This window comes from Pomacea canaliculata, linkage group LG3, assembly GCF_003073045.1.
Source record: "Pomacea canaliculata isolate SZHN2017 linkage group LG3, ASM307304v1, whole genome shotgun sequence".
Classification (NCBI taxonomy): Eukaryota; Metazoa; Mollusca; class Gastropoda; order Architaenioglossa; family Ampullariidae; genus Pomacea; species Pomacea canaliculata.
In genome coordinates this window covers 7419678-7441314 of record NC_037592.1, presented here as the reverse complement: position 1 = coordinate 7441314, position 21637 = coordinate 7419678, and the positions used below count along the sequence as shown (strand labels likewise).

Below are 21637 nucleotides of genomic sequence, written 5' to 3'. Positions count from 1 at the left end.
GGAAACAGTTATTAATGTTTAATGTTGACTTTCTGTCCGGCAGCTCATCCATTGGTCGGTCTCAACGAGCGAGTGCATCCATGCGAAAAGAAGACAAAATATAAGAAGTGTACTCAACGTTGATAATTGTGTAGAAATAGTTCGTGGCGGATGTGCTTGTAACTGGTTTCAGAACTGTTGAGCCTTGCATGCTCTCGGTTGTTTCAAATAAACATAAAAAGCAGATCTTCCTGATTACTCGATATCGTGGGCCAGAAATAACAAGACCGGCTTTAGAATTGAAGAGGAACATGGCTCCAGATGTACGTTCACCGTGCTTTGATTCAAGTTTTCAATCGTTAATAGGTGTGGATGGCAACGACACCTGAGATCGGCCAATAATTAAGAAAAACATGCAACCTGCGTTTTTAAAGTGTCTTTTACAAAGAGCGGTACAGGTGCATGCTTCAACAAGTGAGGCAAGGATGAGGAAAAGGTTCTGTCGTTGAGGAACTGGCATCGAGTGAGTCTTCACCCCAATCCCACTCACCCGCGACGCATCCCGCATACACCTTAAAAAAAATTCCCTCGATAAAAAAAGGAAGAAAATAAAAGGGAGCGAGCTTTACCCATTTTATTTACCTACACAGCCCTCGTTATTTTTCTTGTTGGTACATATGGTGCCTTACATCCATTAGGCAAAATAAGAGGCATCGAAATAGGGTACCTGTCGTACAGAGAGGAAGATAACGAAGACAGATGCCTTACCTAGGTAGAAAGAGAAGAGGGTGAAGATGAGCAGTTTGGGCACAGTAATTTAGGTATGATGTAGCCCTAACTTACCTTCCCCCTACCCCACCTAACCCCACCCCCCGCTGACACCCTTACCGCGTGGCAGGCACGCTCGCGCTCCTCACATCCTTCGCACCGTGCAGATAAACAGTAATTAGAATCGATACGAGGCGAGTCAAAGGGCGGCGACAGCATTACAGAAAGAGTTTGGAAATAGTTTCTGATATCATCCTGCGCTGGCTTGCTTCCGCTTCCAAAGAGGATGCTGCCTAGAAAGTGTTGAGCATCAGACGGAAGTAGGATCGTCCGAGCAAAGTTTAGAGTGCAGTGTGGGAACTGCCTGACCTACCACGCAGGGTGGGGCGGGGGTTTGCACCCCGGCCAAAGAAGACTGGGTTTGTTTGTTTTTTTGTTTGTTTGTTTGTTTGTTTTTTTGTTGGTTGTTTTTGTTGTTGTTGTTTGTTTTTTGTTTGTTGTTTTTTTGAGGGGTTTTTTTTTTTTGCATTTTTTTTTTGGGGTGGTTGTGGAAGCGACGCAAGCAGGAAAAGAGAAAGAAAGTTGTCCACGGACCACTTCACAGAGTTAGAGCTCCTGCTGGGTGAAGTTAATCGCTGGCTGGCGGCAGTCGATAAAAAGATGCATTTTCTGCCAGCAGCCCTCCTGCCACCACTTCCCGCCTTCTTCCACATGTCTTCCGTGTCGAGCGCCGAGCTACTTCGCGACTCTCTTTTTTCTTACTCACCCACCCGCATTTCTCTTTCCTCCCTTTACCATTACCCTTCTCCTCTGAGGTGAATAACCGTGTATGAATGAAACTCTTGTAGATGGCCGAACATCCTAGTCGCTGCAGAGGCGGGTTGAATGGCGTTTCTGCTTCCGCATGTCGCGCTTCTCACACTTGTTTACGATGCACGTTTAATCCTGGGCTTCCTCTCAAACCTCGGATGTCTGTCACTTTCGAGGTTCGCAGCCGCCAATGACAGCCTACTCACTTGATACATATTGACTTATCTGTGTGTGAGAGAGAGAGGTAACAAACATATTTTGTACAAAGTCCAGTATCATTGAAGCTCTAGTTCTTCCATGTTCACAAAACGTTTGCAAAGTCAGCATCAGTTGGGGTGTGGTGGATAAAACAACTGATAGACACAAATTGATTCTGCAATACATAAAGAAACCGACCCCTCTCAGGAATCATACTTGTTTCTGGATCGCTAGTTGTAGCAGTTTCTCTCCTTAGTTTCAGATTCCCGTAAAAATGGCGAAGGGATGTCGCTCACAGGTGATGACATTCAACTTTTGAGCATCGTTCCTTGTCGTTGCCTGTTCGCCTTATCTCCCATTCAGGCATGTTGCATCATTCTTTATTCTTTATTTTGTGAGAGCAGAATGACAGCAGCCATTAGAGAGCTAAAGTACCTGTCGGTGAGGTGAAAATCGAGGTGATGTGTGTGTCTGGGATTCTTTAACGATAAGAATCGTTTTCGCTGGCAGCGAAAATCGGTTTTCTTCTTTCCAATTCTAGTCATTGTTTGGAAAGGGGGAGGAGAATCTTGCTCAGCAATGAGGATGACAAAGCAAAAATTCATTGTTATCAGCGAGCGAGCCAGGATCGCTGTTGTCCATCGCCCACCTACCCCTTACACACACCCTTCCCCATGCTATACTTTATTTAAATATTTTTATGTGTTCGAAAAAGCAATCCTTGGGGGCCATCTTATGGAGAGGCTTCGTTGACACAGTTGGTAGACAGTGGTGATCGATAGATGTTTAACGCTATCAGGCGGATCAATAATTTCGCGACTCGGTGGGCTCGGGAAACGACCCAGCAGCGTTTCCGCTGACGTCACTTGACATTTGGCTGGCTGCTTTGTGAGTCGTCTTGACCCCGTTCCGCTTTGTACGAACTCCTTCATTTTGCCAGCTTCATTTTGTGAGGAAGTCCTATACCATTAAATTGTGACTTAATAGAACCCATGATATAACAATGCAAATCTGGAATTTTCTTGAAATAAACTGTGCTTGTTGCATGCTCACCATGGTGGGAGCACAAGGTTACCATGTTTTCTGGAAGGTCAGGCTGGAAATTGCTGACAAGACACAGACGATACGGCAAAACGGCAGTCTAGCCCGAGAAAGAACATCTCCACAGAGACTCGCGAGACAGAGGTGGAGGAGACGGAGGAAGGGGGAGTCGCAGTTAGAATAACGTCAGCGAAGAGCTCAATCAACTTGCGTCTGGCAGCAAATCGATCTTCTGGAGTGTCACTGTTCACATCGGTGGAAGATGTCCGGTTGGGATGCTTGTTTTCCCCTCTTTTGTCTGAAATGTTTGCTTTGAGCAAGATTTGCTCGTACACAAATAAAGAGGAAGTTGCAGGATGAAGAGGAGAAAAGAGATCATCCCACCTACCCACACCCCCCACGCACTAGGAACTGGGATTTTCGATTGTGAACAATATTTCAAGCCGAATGGTGATTTTTCGAGAAAATTGCACTTCTGGCCTTGCGTCTGTCTGCCCGTACCCTTGACCCCCGAGGGAGGCGGCAAGCATACCACCCCTGTCTTATTGCCCTCCTTTCTGGTCCCTGTGGCCAAGAACAATGGACAGCACTTCTGCCGTTGGCGGGGCTTTCTCGATTTTTCAGCATCGGTTAGAATGATGGCGATGCTGACACAGAGTCAACCCTTCTGAACATATTGTTACTTGATGTAAGTGGTGCGATCGCGATAAGCATACTTAATGTCAGGTTTCTTGTTCTTAACAAAGATACCGAATACTATTGTATTTACAATCATTGTTTTGAACACGGACAGACTGTTTGACAATCTGCTTAGAACCACAGGTCGAGCATGGTCTTCTGTCGGACTGGGGGCTATTAAAGTTGAAGTGGTTTTGTTCTGGTAAATTTCCTCTATCAAAAAAAAAAAGAAGAAGAAGAAGACGTGGCACAGTATTTGATAGGATTTAGTACAAATTTAGGCTCAGCCCTCTGTCTCTTCTTCTTCCTCCCCTGTGGTGGTCCGGTGGCACAACGGTTAGCACCTGTGACCAATGCAGTGAGGGTTTACTGCCGGGGTTCAGCTCTCGTCTCGGGCTCGCTGTCCTTTCTCTGCATGTGGTATCTGTATACATTGCTGGCAACCTTGCCGGGATATAGTCTTAGTTGCTGAGGGCATAAAACATCACCTCTCCTTCCCCTCTCCCCTGTCTTAATAGGGATTTTACAGCTTAAAAGTGTCTGGGTGAAAATAAAATTTCATCACGTGCCTGAAAACATACAAATTATATCTGACATTTTTAAAGCAGATACTTTGTGTTTGTTGGAGACACGTAGCAATGAATCGACTGAAGGAAAAAGAAAATCTGAGTTGAGAGCAAAGTAAAGCTGGAGTAGAAATTCATTTTGTAGAGAGCCTCACCACTGGTAAAGTGTCCCTCGGTGGACGAGAAGCAAAGACAACTCATTCTCGGTATGCACATATAATCACAGTGAAGCTCGGGGACGGTGCAGAGGGAGGAGTTATTTTTCTTTGTTATTGAGCGTGGGCCTTGCGTGAGATGGCATGATCACTCCACATTGTACTTGCCGAACCTCCCTCCGCGTGCTGAAGGCGGTTGCGGCGGCTTGTGGGATCAAGACCACGCTGCTCCCCCGCTGCAGGTCGGCGTGACCCGTGGACGTCGTGCGGGTCCGAGGGTACTGACTCCACACCCGCCACTACTCTCTCCACAGTCCATCGATAATCGTAGTTGTAACCATACTTTTCATGCTATACCTGAGTATGGGTGGTGGTGGTGTTGTTTACGCATTTTGTCGATATTTTCACATCGTGTTTGTGAATGTCATACAAATCGTCGACCATCACAGTCACGAAGTCCGAGAGACGGAGTGAACGAGTATGTAACATCATTTCAAAGGCCAGACAGCTGCCACCAGCACTTACATTTGTATTTATGTACAGTGATACCTCGGTTCTCGAACATAATTCGTTCCGGGAGGACGGTCGAGAACCAAATTGTTCGAGAACCGAAGCAATGAAACCCATAGGAAATAATGGAAACTGGATTAATTCGTTCCAAGCCCCAGAAAATGCCTATTTACTGGCCTAATTTGTATATAATATGTAGAAAAACATGAGTCTCAACAAGAAATAAGAAATAAAAGTGTATTTATTAAAAAAAAAAAAATAAATAAAATGTACTGTACAGTACAGTAAATTGTGTTTCATTTACTGTACCTGTACCAAAGTTTTATGGCAGGAGGGAATGAATGTGGAGGGAGGAGGGAAGGGGGATGGTTATTGTATTGAAGGGGAGTCCTCTTCAATAAAAACAGAGGGTAACTGCTCTTCGAGTGTTTCTGTTCTCTGTATCTTTTGCTGAGGAGAATCAGAATCTTGCTCTGCAGTTGCTTGTCTGATTTCTTTACGGAAGAATTTGTCAATTGTTTGCTGTTTTTTTCTCCTTTGCAAAATTTTGCGGAAAGTGGACATAACATTGTCATTAAAAATGTTAACTGCTCTATTTGCTACCACTTTATCAGGGTGATGTTGTTCAACAAAATTTGCGATTTCTGCCCAATTTGCACACATTTCATGACTCTCTCCACAAAAACGTGACTCTCTCTCTCTGCACTCACACTGATGACGCAAGCAAGGCGCGCTGGGCTGAATCAGAGATCTGTAGGTCCCTACAGATCTCTGGCTGAATGAACGCCATTCGGCTCAACTCGGCTCATCTCGGACGTTCGGATGTTCGAGTTCCAAATATTTGTTCGGATTCCAAGACAAAATTTTCTCGAATTTCCTGGTCGAATACCGATTTGGTCGAAAACCAAGGCGTTCGAGAACCGAGGTATCACTGTATTTATTTTTTAATTTGTTTTTGTTTAAGGAGTGTTCATGGACACCTAGTGCACCCTTTTGACAACCGCCCATTTTTCTTTCATCAGCCAGTGCTACTCTGTGCATTCCCGTTTGTAAAAGGGGTTTGAGAGTCATTCGGATGAAAAGAAAACTGTCTGGGTCCACTCACTAGCAAATGGGGTGTCTGACATTATCAGGTAATTTAAAAGGCGGAATAAGGGGAAAGTTGATCGTCGCATTCTACACCTTGTACCCCATATGGACGCCGCGCAATTGAACTTTTACCTTTTACTGCAGACGAAATAAATCTTAGGCCTAAATGTCAGATGATTTTGATATTTCTCAGACCACCTTTAGTTGTTTGGAATAGAATTGGCTGCGAAGAACGCGCAGAAATGGACACCACCACCCGTTTCATTTCTTTACCACTTCTGCGATTCCTACCCCTAAATGTGCTGCCTAGTTCACCTTTAACCTGGAAAAAATCATGTAATGTGTTTTCTTTTAAATTGCTTAAGGGCTCATTGGTGTTTCTCAGATTTCCAAGGATTTCCAGACCCTGGATAAAATTGTCAGGGTTTTATAGGCCGGTCGAAGAAAAAATACCAAAATGTTACACGTTTTGTTATCAGGATCTTAATCTTAGCATTAATAGCGCCGGTTTTGTTGTTGTTGTTGTTTTTTTATGCGAGGGAAACTGTGCTGCTAACATTTGATAACATGCAGTGGCAACATATCTAGTTGATAATAGCAAGTCGTGCGCCGAGAGACCGATCTTAACTTTCATGATTCTAGTTTCCTGGCGCCCATACTTTGATGTTTTTAGACCCACTTGTGTGATTTGGATTTTTCTTTGGTGATTTCTGCACGTTTCCACATTCTGTATTAGTCCTCAATGGTGATCTTTAAAGTAAAAGCGTCACATGGATCAAGTTATTACCAATGTGCCTAATTGGATTATTACAATTGTCAACTCTCATTCACTTGACCAGACTGGCTGACTAGTCGGAGGACAAGGGTGTCCTTTATGTTTGCTAGCCAACTTTTCCTGTCCTCCTCGCGTAGGACTCCTTCCAACTTGCCGTGAAGGACATTCTTAGGATGCTGTGCCCTGGGTACCTTGGCCTTAACCAGACAAGTGTTCGCCATTCTACTTTAATAGTGGTTCTCGGTGGCCCACCTGGGTAGCAACCATGTTCTCTACACATTCCCTGGCCTCTTATGTTCCATGTTGGCAGTTCGGAGCAATTTTCTTAGGCATTTGGACTCGAATATCAGGAATTTTTCCCCTATATCACCAAGCAAAGTCCTTTATGCTCAGCATCATTTTTTTAAAGGAGAGTGTTTGAGGCCGATGTCTTAGCTAACATTAAGAAAATTTCCATTACTGGCTGCGAATTTTTATGAAAGAGTCCCCGCTGTTCCACTTCACCCTTTTTTTTTTTTTTTCTTCATCACTCTGTGCTGGTGTTTTCACGCCGAATCAGCAGCTAAAGCAATAACACGGCCAGCCATCCGGCACCTGCAAACAGTTGCCACGTGCAGAGATGCACGACCGTCACTGTCCTGGTCGTAAAATCTGCTTCTCTACAAAAGATTCATCAGAATCACTTACCGTAAATAATCTGTTTGGAAGGTTTATCGAGAAGACTAGAAATGTTTCGACACATTTCGCGGACATAGCGCCGGGAAAGAATTTGTTTAAATTGGCAGACGTGGCGGTTCTCGTTTTATTACATTTAGGTTACTTGCTTCCACGAGGCGCCATGGAGGCGATGGGGCTTGCACTGACAGTCGGGCCAAAGACTGGCGACTTTGTCGTGAAAAGTGTAATGTACTTTTCCATTCTCGTGTTCTTTCCTTCCTCCCTGCACACCCACTTTTTCTTGGCAGCTGTCTGCCCCTGCCCCTGCCCCTGCCCTGCCCTTTGCTGAGTGTGTGCGCACCAGATGAAGAAGTACGCATCTTAGGGAGGGCTAGGGGCAGGTGAGGGGCGGGATGCACAGCAGCAGGCAGCAGGCAGCAGGCATGTAACTGTGCGCCAGCTTGACCCCCACGTACTCGTATCCCGCCCTTGATAAAGGCATGGAGATTTATGAGATCGTAAACCCTCCTGCAAGACAGGTTGTAGTGTTGTAAAAAGTTAAAAAAAAGTTGCTGTCAACAATTCTCGTCAACAAAGACCTTCTGTCGTGGAAGAGCTAGATTCCGGATTGAAGGCAGTAGTCGTTGGGGGGGGGGATGGGAGAGAAGGATGGTGTGGCTGGAGGAGAGGAGCTGCTAAAGTACTAAAGAAGTCGTGCCCTTGTCAGTTTTCATCAGGTGGAGAATGTAAACAAGGCAGCCAAATAAAGGCAGGCTGGAGTCGACCACACTCTTAGTCTGACACGACTGCGGACGTTCCAGAACTGCAGGCTGACGGTGGCACCGACAGGAGCCATGTGTAGTGTGGGGCGACCTCTGGCGGCGAGGACTGGTGTACTGAGAGACAGCAGGCGAGTCGTGACGTCACAGCTGCAACAGTCCGGGTTTCTGATGTCACCACCCAGTGATATTAGCCTCCGTCAGACATTACCAACCACCCCACCCCCAACACACACAGGCTGTGTAGCCTATAAACGCAGGGTGTAAGGGCATGCAGAAGGTGTAAAATGGGGATACACCCATCAGCAGGCCCCATGTCAGAGCTTTTCACCACCAATCTTTGTTGACATTGACCTTTGCCAGTACACAATGAATGTGTTGTTGAAGCCGTCATTTGCCTGTCTTTTGTGAAGTTCTTTTCCATCCTCACCCCCTTCAAATTCCCTTATTTTATAGCTACAGTTTATATATTTATGATCCTGTGAAAGAATGTTTTGCAGAGAGAAGAAACTTGAAGTTTAAGTGGAATAGACTCATAAGGAGTGATTTATCATAAGATTGCCAGCTAGGGTGGCGACAGGGATGTCGTCAGGCGGGTAGCAGTGTGACCCATCAGCAGATTGTGTACAGATGGCGTCATAGTTTGTACATCCCTTCAGGGTGCTCGGTGTACCCAATCCTACATCACCTTCATCCACAGACCATCACAAGCTTCTCACCCATGTGGTTATTTCTTTTTTAATCTCATTAATTTTATCTTCCCACCAGCAGGTGACTTTGTCAGGGGCACAACTGCTGGCGCCTTAACATTATCTTCTATGTAACTTGGACCTTTCTACAAATCTTTCGCCAGTGGAGGCAGCAGGTAGAGGAAAGCAATGTCCCTGGTCATGTGTGTCTCTCTAGACCTAGTTTCTATAAACAGGCTGAGGAGACAATTAACCCATCTTGCCAATCTGAAGTAGGTTGTATGTAAGTGAAGCATGGGGCGGAGGAAAAAGTGGCCACTCAATGGTGACTTCATTGGTGCACACACTCAGAGGCAGAGGAAATCTGCATCAGTAGCAATAATAATAGAGTGTTTTTTTTCAGGCAGAACCCCACTAAAAGAAAGTGTTGTGCCATGTTCTTTCAGTCTCATTTATCTCACATTCATTTGCATTTTCTCTCTTTTTTCTACTCCCCACCTCCACAGTCTGAAATGAGTATTACTTCCTTTATGAGTATATTTCAATACTTATCTGTCTCCCACCATCTTCTTCCTTTCCTTTTCACTGTGTGAACGTTAAGTGTGTTATGCAGTTTGTCAGTTTATAAAGGAAACTGTTGTATAAATCAAAATTAATCTGTTTCATGAAATCTCAGGTTTTCCATAAGTGCGTATGTCTGTGTCTGCACATGGGTGCATGTGCCTATCTATTCTAATAATACCTAACATGTTGTGTATGTTTTATGGAAGCATTTAGTGATTGAACATGAGAGCTATTAGTGTTCTAGGGTGTTGTAGATAACATGTTGTAACATCAAGTGTAAAAGTGTAAACCTAGAAGTGGGCAGTGTCGTAGAATGATGGTAAAATGCTTAGTAGTCACCATTACTGTGAAAGCAGAAAAGCTTTAGACTCAGACATGAGCACTTAAGGGAATATATTCATTTGGGTAATGTCATCTCAAATTACCATCATATAAGTCATGTTTGTTATTTGGCTTATGCAATTATTCATCAGATCAGTATTATCAGACTGTACCTTGATGTTCAGGCAACAAAGCGACTTGTTTGCTTATCATTTCTTTCCAGACTGGATTATGCCAGCTTTCTACTCGCTGGCTGTTCGCATTACATAATTAACAAAAGAATTCGGCTGCTCACCTTGTTCTCAAGTTTAAAATAAACATAATAATGTCCCACTGGCTTCCTGTTAATTACAATCTGGTTTATCACAGCAAAAAGGATTACTTTGATTCATCTGTGGCTCCTTCCCTGCCTCAAAATCAAATATGCTCACAGTGTACTCATCATAGAGACACCTTCATTCCTCTGCACACCATGCTATCGTAAACCTGCCAAAGGTTTGCACCGAAAGGTTTCGCTGGCAATCCATCTCTTATGCAGGACCCAAACTTTGGAACTCACTGCCTTCTCACCTTCAACCATTCAGCCTGTTCCAAGTTTCAAGAGGGCATTAAAGACTTTTTGTTTTGGAAATACCTTGTGCGTTAACTCCATTCTAGCTATGTCCTGTGAAGTTCTTGGTTAACACATGTTGTGTGCGGTTTTTTTCAATGACTACTTATGTTACACCTTAACCCCATCAGTTGTATTTCTTATTCATAGCACAGTAATGTGAGACCTGAGAACTGGATGGGTGTTGGGATCTTGCTTTATACAAGCCTTTTACAATGATTATTATTTCTCCCCACCTGCAATACCTGTTCATAAGACTAACTGTCAGGGGCTTCTTTTTAGGTTTTTCATTTTCATACTCTTTTATTATCTTTCCCCAAAAGAGCACAATTCATTAAGGTTACCACTAGATGAAATCATTTACCTATTAAATATACGTAGGTCTTTAGTGCCAACTTTATCCCACATAAATCCATTAACATCTGTCTGTATAAACAAGCTGAGACTCTTTCCATGTGTTATAAAAAAAGAGGGTGCTAAACATTTCAAGAGCAACCAGCTTTGGTCAGTAAAGATCACAGACATTGATGATGTTAGATACTATTTTCCTTTCCTTTAGGATTCTATGGATGCATCCTGCCTAGTTACAATGGTTGTCATAGGTAGTGCCAAGCCATTCAACTAATTTAATCTTGGTAAATATGAACTCTGTTTTATTTGGTGTTAACAGGGAGTGGTACCGGCGGTGGGAAGGTCCTCCAGCGATTTCCTGAGAAGGACTGGGATGATTGTCCCTTCACCACAGGCCTGGAGCTGGTCAGTATGAGAAGGCTACACTGCATTACAAAGCATCTCACATGATAGATTTTGTTGTGTTTAATATCACGGGTGATAACTTTTCATCATCCTCAAACTGACAGCATGTCACTTTGCAAACAGGTTGAAAGGTGCTTGGAAGAAGTCAGGTGTCTTGTTATTTGCAAGTTAAACTTTGCCTCTGCCCTTTTCCCCTACTCACTAACCTACCTAGACCACAACTAACCAAACTGCTATAGTGTGTCGTTACTTGAGGTATGCTGTTTGGGTCAGGTTCAACAACCTAGCTAGATACCCATTGTCAATTATATCTGTCTATCTTCCACCCTCTGTTTCTTTCAAGTCAAAGAGATTAAGTGATGAAACCAAGAATGTTTGGCAGTTGGTTCTGCCTGTTCAGATATCTAGACGTTGGCTTGTTGCACCAGCAGCAGAAATAGCAATGGTAGAGCAGGAGGAGGTCTGGGGCTGGGGGAGGTGTATAAACCTTTTGGTCTTCATGCCTGCATTTCCAGATGCCTACAAAAAGTCTCTTTCTGAATCTGTCATTTATTCTTGAAGCATCAGACATTTCTCTTTGTCTGGCAAGTATGTTGGCATTATGTGCCTAGGAATTTATCAGTTAGTGTCTAATTCCCTTCGCTTTCATCATTTAATTTTATCCTGACTTTAAAGATTTCCATGATGTGGGTCAGAAGTGAGTTCATTTTTAACTTCAAGTAATAAATAGTTGTAGGGAAAAAAACATTAGGGACCAATTTTAAAGGCCATGGAACCAGAGAGAGTAACTTTAAAAGCCACTTCTTAATTGAAATTCTGGTGAAATGTGCGAGTGAGTGAAGAAGGGAGGAGATGGTGAAGAAGGAAACATTTTAGACCAAATTTAAACATTTAAAAATATAAATCTAGACACATGCTGTCAAATCATCAAACTTTACCATCAACATCTTTTATATGACAGTAATTTTAAAAAAAAATCACTGAACACTATCATACTCAATAGTTCAACAATATGTGTCCAGATAAAAATGTTACCATTGTGTTATTTAGCATGCTGATTTTCAGAGTAACAAGCTGGTTGTCTGGTCATGATGCTGCCGGTGCCAGAAATAATCATGCGTTTTTTTAGTTTTCGTTGTTTAGTTTTTAATTTATTCTTTGCTGCTCCTTGAGGAGCATAGGGTCACATTTCATTCACTGGATGTAAACTGTCATTTCAATTTTCCTGCTCCCAGTTCTGCCAGCCAACAGGGTGGTCTCTGTCGTCACAACAACAACAGCCGGTGTTTTATGTGGCTGTGCTCACAGACATTGATGCTGACCGGCACTACTGTGCTTGCTTTACCTTTCATGAGACTATTGCCATGACACCAACAAAACCTGACGATGCTGATGCTGATGACCATGACAGCACCCTTATCCATCACTCGCTCATGTATGCACCCAAGAGCCTGGTGCTGGTGTCATTAACAGGCAGGGAAAGTGGTTTTAAATCTACTAAATAAGATAGAAAAAAGTTTTCTGCTTTAACAAAATTAGGTTGTGAGCATGAAGCTTAAACAAAAAATGCCTACCTGCCTACTTTGTTGGTGTTGTATATATATTTTCTTTATCTTTAACCCAGTAATACCAGAGGTTGAAATTTTGAATGTGTGTGTGATGTTTGTTTATGTAACCTATATTCAAGAACCAAGAATTTGAAAAAGAAATTATTTTATTCCAGTAATGGAACATGAGGCATAAATGGGTTAATCCCTTTTATAGTCACTGTTTTAAAGGCTGAGTATTTTGGTGTAGTGGCAAAGTTATGACCTGATTTTGATTATGTACACAGAACTGTCTGGGAATTATCTACACTGTCTATATGGAGAACATACAAGTTCAAATTGAGACTCTCATTGGCAACATTCTAGGCTGCATTCAAGTGCCCCCTTCTGGTATGCTATGTGCAACATAGAGATTTAAATATGCAGATACAAATCTATTACTTCATTTTACATACTAGGTGGTAGATGAGTAGAGGCTACATTCAGTATTGATGGTGGGAAGCTGATAATAAAAAAATAAATTAGCGTCATTACACTTATCCAGGTATATGTAAAAGTTAAGTTCATTAAAAGAATACTAATTCCAAAAATCTGAGAGAAAAATACTACTCAGAAGCCTTTCATCTGGGTTTATAAAAAGGTCAAGGTCTTAAACAAAATTCAAGCAGTGTTCAATGAATTAACTTTGACACTTGCATCACCTTTCTTATATTTCAGTAAGGCTAGTCTTTAAGGTACAAAAATAAAGCCTTATGTGCCTCTATTTCTTATAGTTTTCTTATTGAAAGCATTGACTTCAATTGACTTCATGTCTGTGCTCGATTACATGAGTTTTTACTACTTGAAGCATTTCTTCTTTTTATTTTTAAAACTACAGCCTGACAGACTTTTATCAGTCAGATAATACTGCCATCCTTTCCTTTTCCATTGTGAGTCCTGTTTGTTGCACAGGTGGTCCGCAGGTACGTTTCTCCATTGGGGCAGGTGACCGCCAGGCATTGCAGCCTCCACTCAGTTCTACTCTTCCTATCAGCCATGACTCAGTTGCTCTCTTCTTTGATCAAATGGGTAAGCTGTTTATTGGGCAGTGTCTGTAAACCATACAGCAATATTCTGTGATTAAAATAATGATATAAAATTTCATTGTAACTCTTTTTCTGAAGTGGGGGGGGGGGCAGTTGAGATCCAGTGCCTCAAGGGAAATAATTACAGGCTTTGCTTGTTGGAATAATTTCATTTTGCTGATGGATGTATGCAAAGATGTTTTCTCTCCTTCCCAAGCTCACTTTCTTTATCTCTTATTTGTTGTGTTTTGTTTTATATTTGGTCTCAAAAACTTACCTTTGCTGCTGGCATAGCATGAAACACAAACAAACAATCAAACTTACCAGAATTATTTTCTTTCATCTGTTTCAGGAATCAACAATGCAATCACAATACTTTGTGCTGCACTAACAGACCATAAGATCCTTTTTTACTCAGACAGCTATTCACGACTCACTGCAGCATGCAGAGCTCTCATCGCACTCCACTATCCGCTCAAGTACAGGTACTTGCATCACCTGGCATTTTTGTTTGTAGATTTTTGTGAGTCATGAATTAAGCAGTCGAAGAGAATATTTGATGGCATTTTTTGGATTGCTGAATGACTTGCTCACAGAAGCAAGTTTTAGCAAACTGTTTGATAAATTCCTTTCATCATAGCACCTTTGTGCTATTAAATCATCAGAAAGTTTCAGCTTCAAATGATGAAGTTAAGATAAAAGGTGCTTTAAGCTTATTTGTAATTATTTTTCCCTCCCAAACTCTAGATTTTTATTGTCATTCCAATTTATATTTCAAGCAGTCACCTTTCAGTAATAAAAAATAAATTTGTTTGATTTGTCATTTACTTTATTGTACTCCACTGCATGTTTAGTTATGGTCTATATGAATTTGATATATTTTGATATTTCATATATATCATATCTATTATTGATTTTTATAAATAATTTTTAGATTTTTTCTGTGTTAGTAAACTGTAGAAATATATCTTCCTGTAAGTGGTTTGTAAGCTGTAGTAGATGAAAGGCCAGGAAATGTACACATTTTTACTTATTTATAAATGCATGTGCTTTACCTTTTCATCATTTTTCATATTTCAGCTATGTTTATATACCCATCTTGCCCTCAGCTTTGCTTGAGGTGCTTAATACCCCAACACCCTTCATTGCTGGGGTCCATGCTTCTCTTGTAAGCCAGGTTGTGGATCTGGTCAGTGTTGTTCTATTGTATCTCAGTACTAAGAACTAATGGCAATAAATTAAAAAACTGACATTAACAGAGGTATAAAGACTATTTTCTCAACTAGATCCATCTATGTTAATTAAATAAGCAAATCTCAAATGTATTAACTGTATTATTTTTGCCTTATTATATATGCATGGTCAGCAGCTATAAATTCTCCCATCCCACCATCCCTGTTGTGAAGGAAGGGCAACAACTGACTTGATATACAGGTTGTTTTTGGAAGGTAAAACTGTTAGAAACATTTCTACACTCTATACTTTTGTCCTCATTTTGTGTGCAGCTTGATGTTATATTGGTGGATCTGGATGGAGGAGATATTCGTATACCAGAATGTGTTAAAATTCCACCCATCCCAGAACCCATGCTCTCTAGGGCCAAAAGGTGTTTAAACATGGTAGGTTTCATTTCACACTTTCACATTTTGGATGCTTTCTGTTGAGGTGTGTATTTGCTGAAATTGCTTAGATTTCAGCAAAATATATTTTAGATTTGCAGAATAGTGTTTGTTGCAGAAAAGCTGGTGTCTTTTTCTCTCATTATTTTCTCTCATTATTATCAAAAATGAGACTAGACTAATATTAATATAGATAAGCAGATCAGAAACAGGTGGTAAAGCTTGATACTTAGATAATAAGAATTACTTAATAAGCTATACTTAATGAAGATTATTAGAGATTATATCTATTTATCAAAGGAGATAAGAATATTGTAGAAGAGATTAAGTTATTGCAGATAAAAGTTGCTTTGCATAATCCTGACTGAACAAAAGGGTTTTTAAGATATTCACTGGTTTGACCAAGACCATTTGTCAGAAAAAAAATCCATCTGTAGATAGCTTGGCTTAATTTTCTTTCCATTCAGTTCTCAAACAAATAAAGGTTCAAATTGACAAGACCCCTGTAACACAAGATATGTATTTTTTCATCTATCCTGATTTCAGATTTTACTACCAGATTTGCTGTCTGCTGACTATGCATTTCCGCCATCACCCAGAAAACTTTCACCTTATTTGCAACGAGTATGTACAAGAAAACATGTTTTTACAGCTTGTTTGTGAGGTTGTTGTTGATGTACTAATCCTTCAAGTAATTTTGATTAAATTAAATGCCTTATGCACAGGAAGAGAGTCGGGCTTTATTATATGAAAGTGTCTTAATTTTTTCCATTGCATGTTTGTGTAAGGCATATATCCACATGTAAGCATACAAACTGATGCAGATGTGTCTAATAAACATGACCAAAATGTACGCAAATATAACAACAATCAGTGAAAAATTTCAATGCAGGTCTCTTATGATTTATGTTCTGGATGTATTTTTTAAATTAAGTAAATTTATATTATTTTCATACATATATATAAATAAATTGTGGCTGTTATATGAGGGGTAACAGTTTCACTTCTTAATTTCTTATTTCTTTATTTGCTAGGACAAGGAGATTAGAGCAGTATTCATCCGAATGTTTGCTGAGTTATTTGCTGGCTACAGAACTTGCCTCACCATCATTCGCATCCACCCTGATCCCTTTATTACCTTCCATAAGGTCAGTTGAAGATGGGTGAATCATTGTCATCTTTATTAAAAGTCATGGAAAAACCTTTGTTGTAATGTTCTGTATTTAAAATACTTTTACTGGTAAGAAGTTGGTGGTTGTGGCAGTGTTGATGGTGATTATGATAACAGCATGGATTCATTCACACATTCTGTCTGCAGGCAAGCTTTCTTGGTCATCGAGGAATGGTAGAAGATGACTTTGCTGTGCGTGTGCTGGGTGGAATGGCATTCAGTGCCTTCGTTGCAGAGAGGGGACCTCCATACAGAGTCTGTGATATTTTTGATGAGGTTAGAGGTTTGTCTTCTTAGTTAATTTGCTTGTTTCAGTTTTCTGCACTGTAAACATTTTTCGGTGATGTCAAACTGATTTTGTAGATCTTTGATTTTTGAATGTTGTTCATGAAAACCTGCAGTCTAAATGTTGAGTTTTCAGGTTAGGCTCAGTCTCCTGAAATATATTACTATGGTCTTATGACCTCCTAATATCATATTTCTTCAGGCAAAAGTATGTTTGGTTTGTTAATGTATCCAAATAGATCAGCGGTTCTCAACCTTTTACTTGTGACGCCCCCCTGACGAACAAAGGTACATCCACGCGCCCCCCTTAGCCAGCAATGTAAGCTAATTTCACTAATACCGGTATAAGAAACTAAAAAAATGACCACCTTCGTGCCCCCCTTGTAAGCACGTCGCGCCCCCCTGGGGGGCGTGCCCCACAGGTTGAGAACCGCTGAAATAGATGTTTTAATCTATACATTTGGAACAAAGACATTTTTATATTTTACCTGTTTCTGCATCTACATTGGAATAACGTGTATAACTTGCTCGGTACTGATCCTTGGTATTGTCCGTGATACTTCTGAATATTAATTGCACCTAGCGCTAAAGAGAGAAAACAAATTTTGATGATTTTGCTGTACAGATTGCAAAAATGTGAATTGCAGGTTTATGCCACAATGCCAGAGCAACTGCACTTGGAGCAGTCCGACCATGAAAAAGTGGCTGAAAACATCAAAGATTTGGCACATCAACTCTACCTCAATGTTGGTGCTTCTTTATGTGTGTGTGTGTCTGTGTGTGTTTTCCTGCACGTATTCCTGAAATTTTAATAACCCTGTCTTTTTAACCTCTGCTTCTATTTTTATTTATGAATAAATAGCTAGAGAGTTTACAAATTTGTGAAAGCTTTGATCTACATTTTAGTGCAAGGAGATTGGTAACTCACCAGATTTGCTCCAAACAAATTATATTAACGAACGATTTTCCGTGAAACAGGAATATCCAAATCCACAGCCATATGTGCCCAAGGTTCCACGTCCAAACTGAAAAGGAGCCCATGCCCGTATTCATCAGCCATTTCCTACCCTGGATTTGCGGATAGTGCAAGACCTTATCGAGGAAGGCACATACAAGAAGTCAAGTCAAAGTATGTTTTTATTTTACCAGCTCATTTTTTTATATTTTCAATATAGGCATTTTTTTTTTTTAAGTGAATCTAGTAGAGTGGTATATTCTGGCCAATGTACTAGTTTGTTTTTAAAAATTCACAACTTATTTATAAGGTGTAGTAATTTAGTAATGTGAATAAATGCATTGTCATTCTTTTGGTTACAGAATAGCCAATGTACGACCATACCAAAATGATAGAATTGACAATTGGACCATACACTTTCCTTTACCACACAGATCGCCACGATTAGTGGAAAATAAGCTAGAAGGCTAGAAGTGCTCAAACTGTATCTCCTTCATCATGGATAAATAAGATCTCCGATGCAAGATCGTAAAGAATTTTTAAGGGGTCATTGATGTTGAACTTTTGCCCAGAGTGTTTCACTGATGTCCAGATTTGATGAATGTTTTGTTTCATTGCTTTCATCATTACATTAATGAAAAAGAAAAGACGTCTACCAACTTAGCCAGCAGGCTTGCTGCTTCCATGTTTTCTGATCCATGATTATGCAGTCGTTATAGTTTGAGACCTCCGGTAGTCTGGGAATCTTGTGCTTTAGATATGCTTCTGCCTTGTCGGAAGGTTGTTCATTTTATTTTATATTGCTGAACATGTTATTATGTCTGCATGTTTGAGAAAATGTATTTATTCAAGTTTAGTTTTTATTTCTTGTCTACGAGTCTCACTTGGCTTGCGCCCAGATATTCCAGCAGTATTACGCGCACTAAAAGAACAGAGTATCCAGATTGGTCTTGACTCAGGAGCTGAGCCTTCATATCCATGCCAATAGAGCCATGCTTGAGCATGCAACAGTTCGATCTTATATAGTCAAGCTGCTTAACTGTGGCGCTTCAGGTAAGCAATTGCACACTAAAAAAAAATTGTGTAATTTTTTTTAACATGAGGATGGGATGAGTATGATATAAGTGCATAATGCTCCTTTGTGTGTATATATATGTGTGGTGTGTGTGCTAGTGGATCTGAGGCGAGAAAGAAACGAAGAAAGAAAGATGACAATTTTCATTTTGTTTTTTTCTTCTTTTTTTCTTATTTCTTTCATTTTGGATGAAAGCTATTCAGTAGTGTAATATTAAAAGTGTTATTTTGTTATTTTCATACAATTTTCCTTTATTTGGATTGTATCTTGACAGTTTGCTTATAAAGGTAGCATCACTTTCTGTAACTATAAACAGTGTATAAGAAGTGTACGCATTCTATCTTCTTTTTCCCCAGAATGACTCTGTTTATGGACGAAAATGGTGTTGCATACAATATCCTTCCCTTGCTACAGATTCTGTCGGGTGAGAAGGCGGCTCTTTAGATTTACACATGACGTTGAGGCATTCTGGTCATGACATTTTAGTTCTTCGTCTGGTAATTTTTTGAGGCTAAGAGTAGTATTTTTTCAAAATTGCTGCTACCGACCAGACTATCGTTGAGATAATATTGCTGCTAGGCTCAAAATCTAAGACTCACACAATTACACAGCATTTCTCTCTCTCTCTCTGTGTTCATTGTCACACCCAAATCTCTCTCACACACAACATATATATATTATACACACACATGCACTGTTTAAGTAATTTGATTTTTTTTCTCTCTATTACGCGACAGAAATTGTGCAGGTGTGATACAGTTTGCATACACATGTATACAAGATCATATGCAGTGTGGGGCAGCTTATCATTAGGTGGAGCAGTCGCATTCTACCTAGATGTCCAGAAGCAGATCGTCAACTGTACTTAATGCAGTATGAAGAGCATCTAGTCAGTGAAAAAGCCAGGGAGGGAGCCATGAGTCAACATCGCGCAGAGAGGTGAGTGAATTATTTGCTGTTAATGGTGGATGTTTTGGTGGCTTTAGTTTAGGTAGACCTGGTTCACTTTTCATCAGTTGTCGATGTTTAATAGTAAGATTTATGAACACTTTTAAAAAAATTGGGGAGTTCTGCATATGTGTTAGCATGAGTGTGCCTGATTTTTTCAAAAAATTAGGATAGACATTTTTTTATTCAGTTCTTTCATTTAGATAGCTTAATCTTTCTAGGAACAACTGCAATGGAAACAATGTTTTGTGATGAGATGCAAGGCTAGTGTGTGCTGAAATTCAGACGAATAACTTATGGACAGCCGCCAAATCTAACAGCTCGCAAGGACTCATTTTTGCGGCGAGGAAATAATGCTTTGAAATTGCGGCAGAACAGTTCGTAGATAGTTAATTGTGACCTATTATTTGATTTTTATTTATTATTCTGACATGAGATCCTTGTTAGCAGACTGATCAAAAGGATTTGTGCATAAAAAAATGGCAAAAAAAGTGCTACTCGCTTCACGTGAAGTGATGGGGCAGGTTTTTTTTAAATTTGTAAGATGAAGGAGCTTTTATTGATTCATGTTTCAGCCGCTTGCTGTAACTATATTGCCACTTAGTAAGAATTCTCCTCATTGGTTAACAAATGATCTCCCCTGACATTTTTTTAAAAACTGACTGTGCAAGATGCTTTTGCAGTCAATGAAAACCACAACATTCCAACTAGAAAATAAATGTGTTGCAGATGAGAGTAATGGCCAAACAATGAGCATTCACAACACGAGGAGATGGTCAACAACGAAGAGCACGGTGTTTAGTCATGTCAGCTATGCACTATGCAAACCGCATGGTATACCTGCGTGTTCCACTAGACGCTAGTCGCTCTGTGTCCAGTGGCCACTACGATGGAGGAACAGCAGCACTGTGACAGCAAGGTGAGGAAGATATGATGCTAGCCAAAGCTTATGGATGCAAAACAACAAAATTTTTATCAAGGACGGTGATACGCTGTCATAGCAATTAAGATGACTGATTCTTTTTAAATATATACCATCATGATTGATATTGTCCATGCAGATCAGACGATTTTTAGTGAAACAGGTTAGGCAGTTGTATGCTATTCATTAGCATGATGAACCATTATGTTTAATCATCCTACATTTGCTAAGGCACCCTTTTCACTATGATGGGTTCCTGTATCCTTTAAAAGATTTCGTCCCAATACCCTTCAACAGAACAAACTAAAAAAAATTTGTATCAGTAATTTAGGATAATAGAATTTCTGGGCATTTGCTTCCACTGATAACTCATGTTTAATGCAAGGCTTTTTTGGCAGCATTGGAGAAAGTGATAGCTGTGATGCGAAAGTGGCTTTTGTGAGACAGAAACAGCAGATGTAGCGTCGTCCCGTAATTCGGTTTCGTATCACGGTTTGTGGACAAGGTGTGTGCAGAAGGGGTGTCACTCCAATATCACGTCAAATCCTCCATCAAATGGTCCCAGTATTGGTGATTGTATAATCTTGTCAGTTCTCAAGTCCAGTGTTGTGTTAGACATTTTTGGCATTTGTTAGACCTGCAAAATGGTTTGTGATAAACTACAAATAAATGATAACATTTTTTTCCATTTCCTTTTGGTTGTTGTTGTTGTTGTTTTTTCATTTTATAGTTTTACCGTAATAAATGGAATGTGAAAATGGAAAAATAAGGTGGATTGAAGTTTATTGATAAAACAGTACAGTGGATCTGGGTAAAGCACGAGTAACAACAAGTAATTTGCTGTTTTGATTAAGGTCCCCTGAATAAAGGATTACCCCCTTCTGGATGTTTGGTTGTTTTTGGTTTTTTTCTATACATCGCGGTGTTTAATTGCTATGCATTTGAAACACTGAAAGCTGTGAACAGAGAGCAGCAAAGCGCCTACCACCTATACAAAAGTGAGAGTCACAGAAAGGCTGCATTATGTGGAAGAGGGGAATGACAATAGAGCTTAGGCACGATGAACAAAGTGGAATCCAATTGCACCGCAAAGACCAGAGCATGTC

At 40.4% G+C, this 21637-nt stretch overlaps 1 protein-coding gene across 1 annotated transcript in view; it reads left to right on the top strand.

Annotated features, from left to right (window-relative positions):
- The window catches only part of LOC112558770 (myotubularin-related protein 13-like), a 79728-nt gene that overhangs the window by 23490 nt on the left and 34601 nt on the right, over window positions 1-21637 (top strand). Inside the window, exons 2-14 of the mRNA XM_025229425.1 lie at window positions 10860-10945; window positions 12181-12418; window positions 12570-12595; window positions 12780-12882; window positions 13444-13560; window positions 13909-14041; window positions 14637-14745; window positions 15062-15175; window positions 15722-15799; window positions 16210-16323; window positions 16494-16622; window positions 17279-17377; window positions 17610-17649. Of these exons, the coding sequence (XP_025085210.1) occupies window positions 10860-10945; window positions 12181-12418; window positions 12570-12595; window positions 12780-12882; window positions 13444-13560; window positions 13909-14041; window positions 14637-14745; window positions 15062-15175; window positions 15722-15799; window positions 16210-16323; window positions 16494-16622; window positions 17279-17377; window positions 17610-17649 (1386 nt within the window). The remainder of the gene's footprint in view (window positions 1-10859; window positions 10946-12180; window positions 12419-12569; window positions 12596-12779; window positions 12883-13443; window positions 13561-13908; window positions 14042-14636; window positions 14746-15061; window positions 15176-15721; window positions 15800-16209; window positions 16324-16493; window positions 16623-17278; window positions 17378-17609; window positions 17650-21637) is intronic.